This window comes from Phalaenopsis equestris, unplaced genomic scaffold, assembly GCF_001263595.1.
Source record: "Phalaenopsis equestris unplaced genomic scaffold, ASM126359v1 Scaffold000754, whole genome shotgun sequence".
Taxonomy (NCBI): domain Eukaryota; kingdom Viridiplantae; phylum Streptophyta; class Magnoliopsida; order Asparagales; family Orchidaceae; genus Phalaenopsis; species Phalaenopsis equestris.
Window position 1 is genome coordinate 420,990 of NW_018165194.1, and position 10,588 is coordinate 431,577.

General features: G+C 36.5%; 2 protein-coding genes across 3 annotated transcripts; one reads left to right on the forward strand and one right to left on the reverse strand.

The window, feature by feature from the left end:
- LOC110030705 lies at nucleotides 1-3,622 on the reverse strand. Its single transcript, XM_020733572.1, has 7 exons — nucleotides 3,028-3,622; nucleotides 2,652-2,758; nucleotides 1,595-1,689; nucleotides 1,374-1,450; nucleotides 997-1,117; nucleotides 666-725; nucleotides 1-284 (listed from the first exon to the last, which is right to left on the reverse strand). Exons 1-7 carry the CDS (start codon nucleotides 3,450-3,452, stop codon nucleotides 141-143), a joined length of 1,029 nt encoding a protein of 342 aa, XP_020589231.1. The 5' UTR covers nucleotides 3,453-3,622; the 3' UTR covers nucleotides 1-140.
- Nucleotides 3,623-3,744: 122 nt separating this feature from the next.
- Nucleotides 3,745-8,684, forward strand: LOC110030704 (pentatricopeptide repeat-containing protein At4g13650). Of its 2 annotated transcripts, none has more exons than XM_020733569.1 (4): nucleotides 3,745-3,923; nucleotides 4,017-7,522; nucleotides 7,612-7,718; nucleotides 8,267-8,684. In XM_020733569.1, exons 1-2 carry the CDS (start codon nucleotides 3,816-3,818, stop codon nucleotides 7,125-7,127), a joined length of 3,219 nt encoding a protein of 1,072 aa, XP_020589228.1. In that variant the 5' UTR covers nucleotides 3,745-3,815; the 3' UTR covers nucleotides 7,128-7,522; nucleotides 7,612-7,718; nucleotides 8,267-8,684. The 2 variants fall into 2 exon arrangements, with proteins under 2 accessions (XP_020589228.1, XP_020589230.1); XM_020733571.1 differs by having other exon boundaries at nucleotides 3,846-3,923; nucleotides 3,996-7,522; nucleotides 8,267-8,683.
- Nucleotides 8,685-10,588: the final 1,904 nt, after the last annotated feature.

The window sequence follows — 10,588 nt, forward strand, 5'->3', positions numbered from 1 at the left end:
CATAAAACTTACATGATTGTAATCCCTTCAAATCCTCCTAGAAAATCTATACAAAAGCAAATTTGGTAATTTGGATCTTCTTCATACCACATTGTGATTGAACTTAAGAAACAATGGGTGAATGAACATTTAACACTGAATTATTTCCTTTTAAAAATCCCAAAAAGAGATTTGATTGCACTAATGGCATTCTCATTTATGAAGGACTCATCATACTTCTTCATAAGGGCCTCAAATTCTTTTGTTGCTCTAACATTGGTTAGGTCTGGGTCGCTGCGAATTCTCTGCATCAATCAATAAGATGAAAATGGCTAAGAAACTAAGGGCTTGTTTGGGATAAATTTTATTTATATTTTTCAAAATATGTTTGTTTAGTATATTTTTCTAAGGGATTGTTTGGGATTGTTTTTTTTTTTTTTTATGTTTTGATTTGAAACAAAACAGATTTGAAACATTTGACGAAGTTATGATTGCTTTTAAAAATACTGTGTTGAGCGTTTTTAAAAACATATTAATTTATTTTTTAAGAAAAAAAAACATATAAAAACCACACTAAATAAGTATGTTTTTAAATAAAACAAAAAATAAAAATAAAATTTATCCCAATCATGCAAATCATCGCGAGTAGAGAGTTGAGTAGTACTTATATTGTTCTGCAATCTTACCTTGAAATTATCATATCCTGCTTTCAGGGCATCTTCTAATGCAGAAAGTCCAGCATTTACCTGCAAAAGAAAGCATATCGCAGATTGTTATGATAACCTTGGACTTCTACCAATTTTCTATGTTCATCTCATGGATGATACTTATATCATGATATCCCAGCCAAAAATCGGTTTCGGTGCATCTCAAAGCCGTTAGATTTGCTTTGAGAGTAGCATGATGTTAGTTGCTTATATATTGCACTCATCTCAAAGCAAATTTGAGAATTCTATGATACATTATTACTAATTTTTTTAGCATTATATCTTGATATGATTCTTTTCCTTAACTTACCTGATTAAGCTTCGAATAACAACATGCAACATTGTAGTTTGCGACCGAAGCTTCTTCCGGCTCCGGCTTTGATCCCAATACCGATTCGAATTTCTCTAGGGCTTCTTCATATTTACCACCCCTTTAAACCAACAAGGTTAGCCTAAGCAAAAACTCGAAGCAAGGTTCCAAAGGGTTACTTTTTTTTTACATTTATACCACCAAAATCTTTCATGTCATATCAAAAATACCACCATTTTAACATTTATAAGGCGAAATATGTTTTTATTCATGTACTGGTATGATGGCATCTATATAAAAATTAAAGTTTAGACATTAGATATACGTAAGTGCTATGAATGTAAATCTTCCTTAAAAATATAAGAATAAGTTCATACTTGTACAGTGAAAGTCCTTCGCGAAGATCATTCTCCCTAACTTCCTTCTGTTCCTTCTTCCTCAGATAATTTTGAATCTGAAATAATTTTTATATTTTAATCTCAATTTCTAACAGCTAAATCAAGCAGATCAATCTTTTAAAAGTATGCGAACTTTCTGCCTTCTTGCCAGTGATAACTAAGCTAAGCATCATCCATACAATTGAAGATATGACTCATACCTGAATTTCCCTAATCTTGTTGCTTATAAATCCTGCATTTCTTTCAGCTCTGATGATCTCTTTCTCAGTAAGTTCAGTCGTATCGATCGGCTTTCCTGGCACAACACATTCAAAGGACTGAGAAAGACTCTAAAACGGATTGGTCTTCTGTTAATATTTTGGGAAATTTACACATAAATCTTATGCATTTGCATATCTAATAACACCTAAAGTTCAATATTTACATTCAGAAGACCCTGGTATTGAAACCTATGCATGAAAAGGTGTAGATCAGTAGTATAAGTATTTTTGATGTGAAGTCAAAGATTTGAGGGCTATGTATGTAAATATGAAAGTTTAGGTCTTGGATATGTAAATTCCTAGACTTGTGTTGCATGATATGCAGATGGCCCTAATATTTTTTATTTCTGATGTACATTTTTTGCCAGAAATTGATGGTTCACAAGGCTTTAAAACAGCTACTTTTTACTGATAATAATATTATTACACAATGTTGAACTATTTACATATATAACATCTAAACTTCAATATTTATTTGTGGAACAGTCAAAATTTTAATATGACAACAAAAATACCTCAAATACTAGCTTTTTAAAAGTGGAATGCACCCTTTCATTATATATACATGTAAATATCAAACTTTAGGGGCCAGATATCTAAATATATAAGAAAAGTGTGGTATGTATGTAAATTCCCCACCTTGGGAGCCAGGTTTCTCTCTATTAACTGCATTCGTAATGCTTGATATATTTGGGGCATTTACATACATAGCACAGAACTCCTATGTATTTACATATATAACAACTAAACATTCATATAAATATGTATATCACTTAAACCTTTAGCATCACATTAAGAATAACATCACAACATTAATCTTCTTAAAAGCAAAATACACATTTTCATGCATCGATTTATGACACCAAGGTGCTATAAATATAAATATCAAACTTTGTGTGGTATGTATGTAAATTTTCCCTTTATTTTATGAGAAAAACATTGCACTAGATAGTAATTAAGAAGAAAAAAGACAATTTTGGAGTGGCGTTTAACTGACCATATCTCTTCTGCATTTTCAGGAGCAGAGGCCCAACTCTTTGACGGATTGCGTACATTGTGCGCCCATACTCAGCAGCTGGCCATATTTCATCACCAAAGACAGCACTACGTACAATCATATTTTTCATCAGCATCAGAAATATCAAATTTTTACTAGCTTTTACATTCATACCTCCCAAATTTTCTATATTTATATATCAAATACCTAAACTTTGCTTTCCATTTTACATTTATACCACCCAAATCATTCATTGTAGACATGTTGTATACATTGTGCTACTGATTCCTCCCTAAATTTCTTCATCGTTCAGACTCGATTTTCGTACTAGAAGTTTTTGCCGTAGGGCTAGAGAGAGAGAGAGAGAGTTTCTTACCTGGTGGCAATGACTTTGTCTCCCACAGAAAACATGTTAGTCTTGGCTGCAGAGCTCTCCGGAGCTATGGCATCAATGTAAGTTGATCCATCCCTTCCCTTCGTAAACCTCAGCCCATAAGGCTTCTCAATCTCAACCTCATATTCTTCATATTTATCTTCTTCTTCTTCTTCTTCTTCTACCACTTCTTCTTCCTCCTCCTGACGCCCCTCCGGCTTCGATGGTTCAGATTCTGTCGCCGATGAGGAAACCTTAATAACGAAAGCAGCGCAATTAGTCGAATGTTGTTTTCCCACGCCCTTGGATTTGGTATTGCAAAGGGCTGAGAACTTGGAGTGGAATGGAAGGGGGGTTTGTCTGCCGCGCTTTGATTTTGGAAGAGGAGATGAACGGAGAGAGGGGTTGGTGATTGAAGCTACAGACATGGCCTTCTTCTTCCTCCCGTTCCTGCTTTCTCTGCTTAGTTGCTGATAGTTCTGAGATCACAAATTGAGGGCTTTGTGGATCAGAGAAAAGGGGTTTTGGATTACATGGAGGCTTCTTGTGGCTCTCCTTTTGCTGAAGAGACCTTCTTAAAATATGGATCATTTGTGGGTTTGGTTCCACCATGAATTTTAATATTTGAGTGAGAATTTGAAAAATGGATGTAAGGAGCGCTTGATTTGTAAATAGCAGGTTTCGGGGGGTCAGCATGTAATCTCCATTTTCTTTTTTAATATAATCTGTCTACGTAATAGAGACAGAGAAGAGCAGTTTGAAAGCTGTATCTGGTAGATAGAATTTTCTATATGCTCTTTTCTTCCTCTCCAGCTCTAACTCTCCTCCATCCCTCAGTTTCCATCTTCCCTCGAGGAATTGCCATCAGCCAACAGAATCCTCGCCCCGGCTTCTTCAAGGTATTCATATCCCATAATCCAACCTCCATTTCTCATTCCAAAATCTAATCTTTTTAAGCTTTTTTTCACAAGCTCTGTTCCTCATCCCTGTAGTCATTCATCTGCAATGTTCGCGGACTTGGATCCATCCGCCATGCCCAAGCTGCTGTTCTCTGCGACTCTTCAGACGGTGAAGTTGAAGAAAAAACTCGATTGGAGTTTGGAAAAGGTGACGCTTTTTCTATTCTTAGCTTCATGGAGCAACGCGGGGTTCGCCCTAACCTCCACACATATGCATCGGTCCTTGAGTCGTGTTTCAGCTTGAGCTCTCTAAGAGGAGCACAAAGAGTCCACGGAGTGACGGTGAAGCTGGGTATTGATACAGAGAACTTGTTATCCAGTCGGCTCTTTATTATCTACTTTACTCTGGGTGATTTTGCTAGCGCAAGCAAGCTGTTTGATGATTTGTCTGAAACTAGTATTGCTAAACTGATGGCGGACCAGCTTCGCCTAAATGAGAAACTTAAAGTCATAAGCTTTTTCACGAATGTTTTGAGAGAGTGCCGTAACATTGATCCTGTAATATTCAGTATTGCACTGAGAGCATGTACTGGCAACACGCGCAGCTATGGCTGCTGGCCTGTGGTGCAGCAGCTTCATGGTAGAATTATTCGGCTTGGATTAGGGATTAATCCAATTGTTTGCAATCCTTTAATCGATTTATATTCAAAGAATAAGAGTATAGACTCTGCAATTTTGGTTTTTGATGAAATGTGTTCAAAGGACAATGTTTCATGGGTTGCCATGGTTTCTGGTCTCTCTCAAAATGGGTTCGGAAAAGAAGCTTTCAATCTCTTCTACCATATGCATCAAGCTGGAGTAATTCCCACTCCCTATGTTCTATCCAGCATCCTTAGTGCCTGTACTAAGACAGAACTTTTCAACGAGGGAATTGGGATTCATGCGCAGGCCTTCAAGTGGGGATTCTGCTCAGAAACGTTTGTGGGAAATGCGCTTATCAGCTTTTATTCACGATTCCTAAGCTTGGATTTAGCCGAGAAAGTATTTGAGGAAATGGTAGTTCATGATGGAGTCACATTTAACTCCATGATTTCAGCTTATGGGATGCTTGGAAATAGTGAAAAAGCTATATCTGTCTTCAAGGAAATGCAAAGTTCAGGCTTTAAACCTGACTCAGTGACCGTTGCGAGTCTTCTCTGTGCCTGTGCTTCTGTTGGAGCTATTTGGAAGGGCAAGCAGCTCCACTCCTATGTGTTGAAAGCTGGATTATCCTCAGATTATATTATCGAAGGCTCTTTGCTTGATCTGTATGTAAAATGCGCAGATATAGAAACCTCGCGCAGATTATTCGATTCCACAGACAAAGAAAATGTGGTGCTGTGGAATGTAATGCTTGTAGCTTATGGACAGATGGGTGATTTAACTGAGTCCTTTAATTTATTCTCTGAAATGCTGGTTTCAGGTTTGGAGCCAAACCAGTACACCTATCCAAGCATACTAAAAACATGTACTTACTATGGAGAACTCGATCTTGGCGAGCAGATCCATTCCATGGCTGTAAAAACTGGTTTTGAAATGAATGTCTTTGTCTGCAGTGTGTTAATAGATATGTACTCCAAATGTGGAATGTTGGAAAGTGCAAGGGGGATCCTTGACAGACAGATGGAGAAAGATGTCGTCTCTTGGACGGCGATGATTGCAGGTTATGCGCAGCACGAGCATTTTGTTGAAGCTCTGAAAACATTTGAGGAAATGAGATTTAATGGGATCCAGCCTGATAATATTGGATTGTCAAGCGCAATTAGTGCTTGTGCTGGACTGAAAGCTATTGGTCAGGGACTGCAGATCCATGGCCAAGCTTATGTTTTGGGTTATTCTGCTGATATATCGATTGGAAATGCTCTCGTGAACCTTTATGCAAGGTCTGGTATGATCATGGAGGCTTATTCTGCGTTTGAGAGTAATGAGGTTAGAGATGATGTGTCATGGAATGCTTTGATTTCTGGTTTTGGACAGAGTGGTCACTATGAAGAAGCGCTAGCAGTATATAAACAGATGAATCAGAAGGACATTAAAGCTAATCTGTTCACATATGGCTCAGCTGTTAGTTCTTCAGCTAATATTGCAGATTTAAAGCTGGGAAATCAGGTACATTCAAAGATGATCAAAACTGGTTATGAAATTGAGATAGAAGCTGGTAACTCACTTGTCTCCTTGTATGCCAAGTGCGGAAGCATCAAAGATGCGAAGCTCGTGTTCAACAGTATGCCCACGAGGAATTCGATTTCTTGGAACGCCATTATCACAGCTTGTTCGCAACACGGACGTGGCAAGGAAGCTCTGCAACTATTTGAGGGGATGAAGAAGGAGGGCGTGAAGCCGAATGATGTTACATTCATTGGTGTTCTTACAGCTTGCAGCCATGTCGGACTGGTGACCGAGGGGCTCCAACACTTCCAATCGATAAGCAAAGAGCATGGACTCGTGCCCAAACCCGAGCACTTCGTGTGTGTGGTGGATCTTCTCGGACGGGCGGGACAATTGAATCGTGCGCTGCAATTCATAGAAGATATGCCGATTGTCCCGGACTCAATGATATGGAGGTCGCTTCTCGGTGCATCTACAATCCATAAGAACATCGAGGTCGGCGAGTTTGCCGGCTGTCATCTCCTCGAATTGGAACCTCAAGATTCAGCAACTTATGTTCTTCTGTCGAATCTGTATGCAGTGACAAGGAGATGGGAATGGAGGGATAGAATGAGGCAGGTGATGAAGGATAGAGGAGTGAAGAAGGAACCCGGGCGGAGTTGGATCGAGGCCAAGAACGCAATCCATTCCTTCTTCGTCGGCGATCGTCGGCATTCATTAGCAGAAGAAATCTATGAGCACTTGGAGGAGTTGAATAAGAAGGCAGTTGAGATTGGGTATAAGCAAGATCGCTACTTTCTTCTTCAGGAAAGTGAAGAAGAACTGAAGGATTCTACTGCTTGGATACACAGTGAGAAACTTGCTGTGTCGTTTGGGAACATGGAGCTGCCAGCAGAGGTGCCCATAAGGGTGATAAAGAATATTAGGGTTTGCAATGACTGTCATAACTGGATGAAGTTTGTGTCTCGAGTTATGGGTCGGGTGATTATATTGAGAGATTCTTACAGGTTCCATCATTTTGAAGCAGGAGATTGCTCTTGTGGAGATTATTGGTGAAGAGGTGGTGATTTTTTTTTCCCCTTGGTTAAGTAATGTTTTTCCTTTTTAAAATTTTATTAAAGGAAATGAGGAGAAGATGGTGGTTGAAATCGCTTGAAAGAAATGAAAATAAATAAATAAGGAGCCTAATACAATATAATCATTCCACTTATGTTTTGATCAATTAATGATTTACATACATACCACAACAAACTTTCATATTTACGTGCCACCAAAAACGTATTGCGCTAAAGAATGGCCCTCTGTCTGCCTCTGTGGTTCTTTCGTTTACGACATGCGATACTCTTATAGACAGCCCAAGGCTTTCGTCCACAACTACGAGATCCTCTCATTGCCTCCTTGCTTCCACAGCCACCGAGTGAGGTTGCTTCTCTATTGATGCCAAGAAATAGGTATGCATAGTATTTAAAAAAACTCTTACAGTGCGAACTTTACCAGTATGCTTAGATTTTGACCCCATTGCTTACCCTCTGTGCGAGAGGTCGTTGGCAGACAAATACAACCTACCAACATTGATCTCGTAGTTTCACTGCAGCGTGAGGTCGCCCCAAGTCCTTGGCCGATCTGCCCGTCTTCTCCTTGCAATCTGTGAGTTCTCCTCCCCTTCATCCTCCAAATTGCTATTGGAATCCTGAGTCTATATATGAGCAATTTAAGAAATCCTTCATGAAGTTAGTAGGATTGTTGCATCCTATTTTTGGTGAACTAATTGTTGTTGTTTGAACTAATTGTTGTTGTTTAGTTGTTTAAAAAAAAAAAAAAAATTTTGGGCCACAATTCTAATTTATTTGATAGGTTTCCATTGTATGTAATGATGTTTCATGTTTGGAATTTGCTCATTTTCTTTCTTTCGGTTGATGGATTCAATAATACCCTGTTAATAGTAACTCATTGGGTAAGAATTCTATATTTGCAATGTTCTCACATCAACATCAGCTTAAATCTCTGCTGCTAATCACAGAGGACTTTGCAGCACAGATATTTATTCTTTTTTCTTACCTCGTAAGTTTGAACAGCAAAATATGCTCTAATAACTGCATGATTTTTTGGATTGTTTGCTGAATGTTCCATCTTTTTAATCAGTTATTCCCCCATTGAGTTTCTATTTCTTATTATATGAATTGTATTATCTGAAGATACGAGAAACGAAGAAATAGTGCTGCCTGCAATAATGCAAGCAAATCCTCAAATTCTCCAGAATGGACATCAGCAAATGTGCAAAGGAATTGGGAGCTGGAAACCTCGCAGCAACTGCAGCGGCCTCTTTCTTCTGCTCGTCCTTGGCAACTGCTGCTCGTTCTTCTGTATAAATGTCACCGCTTGTGGAGTCACTAACATGCCCACTAAAAGCTGCGAACTGCCGAAGAGCAACATCTTCTACAAAGAAGATTCTAACATGCTGGATTCGAAGAACTACTGCTTGCAGACAATGACAATGTGCTGCCTTCAGTTGAACCAAGGCTTTTAATATTGTTGTAATTTTACTTCTGAAGTTTTTTTTTTTTAACTGTAATTTTTTGAAATTCTGAAGCTTTTCATGTACTCTAAAAGTTGAAGAAATTGGCTACAGTCACTGTCAAATTTGATTTCCAAATGAAGATCTTTTGCATTAATCCTATCATTACATGTGATCTAATCAGTGAATTTGATTACTGATAAGCTCTGTTTTCTCTTAAAGCGCCGTTGATTTGTAATTCAAATATATGATCATGTTGGAGATGTGTTAAGGTTGGAAGGGTTGGAGAATTGTTAAGGTTGCTTATTTTTAATTACATGCTTATTGTAGTTAATTTTCACTATTCTGCTGTAAATTGCTGGCTTTTTGGCAGTGAAAACATGCAGATGTTAAAAACTGAACTTTCAATCCAGTTTTTCATAAGGCAAAGCATGCATTTTCATGTATTTTGTCTATTATCACCACCTGCAATCATGAAGGATTAAAATTCATAATTTCTTGAGCATAACTGTAAGAGAGTAATCATGAAAATGGAAGCAAGCAGAGAATGCAATTAATGAACTGCACCAGCTTCTAAAGTTAGAAAGAGAGCTTTGCACAATCACAGTAGTACCAGATAGGAACTTCTCTAGCCATAAGTCTCACTAGCTCATCTGGTAGGTGATTAATCTAAGGGTAATTTGATTTTTTTGTATGTTCAAAGGTAATTTAGTCTTTTATTATTATTTTGGGTATAAATAGATTTATTATGTTTAGGATTAGGTTTATATTGTTTATTGCATGTCTTGAGTTTAGGAATTGGGAGCTTCCTACCTCTCGAATAATAGGATTTGAGAGACTCGATAACCTGCATCTTGAATTGTAGGTACTTTATCTTATGTGTTTGTGGGAGTTGTTAGAGTTGTATTGTTTTGATTTGATATTATTGAAGAAAAATATATATTTGTTCTAAGTTATGTGAAAATTCGTATGTACCGAATTCTATGTTAAAACTTATCATCATCACGTACAATCTATAATGCCAAATGATAATGATTTTAGTAAATCCTATAAATCTTAATTGTATCATCAAGTGGCAGCAGATAGAGTTGTCCGACGGGCTTTAAAAACTAAAATATTTTTATATTAATGAAAAACTACTTCCTAGAAAATTTTATAATGCAAAATTATATATTTGTTTTATCTTATTTCATGTTTTTATTTTAAAATTACATACATTTATGATAATCGCTGCAACTTTTTAAACAAAAATTGAACTGCAGCTGCCCATAACTTATATCTAGCGCAACTTTTGGCATGCATGCTATCAATTTATTAATCATAATGCGTGCATATTTTTTTTATCAAAATTAACATAATTCATTTATATTATTTTCAAATTTTATGCATAATAAAATACAATTTTAAATCTATCCATACGGCCATTAAATGAATATTTTGATTAACAACTTATATTAAAAAAAAATAAATATTAAGAATAATATACTCATCAATTTGCTCAATATATATCTAGCGATAAACTACAGGGGTAGATTTACATACATGACACTTAATTCTCTTACCTATCCGCATATCTACGACCATAACTTCAGTTTTCACATATATGCCACCTTAATTATGAATAAATGTGTATTTCACTATTTAGCATTTAAATGGTAAAAATTCAAAAAAAATTTTATGTGATGAAAAAATTGAATGGTATAATGTAAATAAAATAAAGTTTGTTTTAGATAAGTAAATACATAAGAATTTATGGCATAACGGCATGCATGTAAATGCCCCAATTTAAGAAGATTAACATTAATCATTTATTTAAGGAATTTAGTTCAAACTAAACAAAAATTATACACAAAAAAAAAAACAATAACTTTTTTACAAACAGGAAGACCGTGAAATGAATTTATTCCAACTCTTATTATTTCAGCATTACAGAATTAAGATTTCAAAATTACAGAATTAAGATTTCTAAATTACAGAGTTAAAGATTACAACAGGTTGTAAA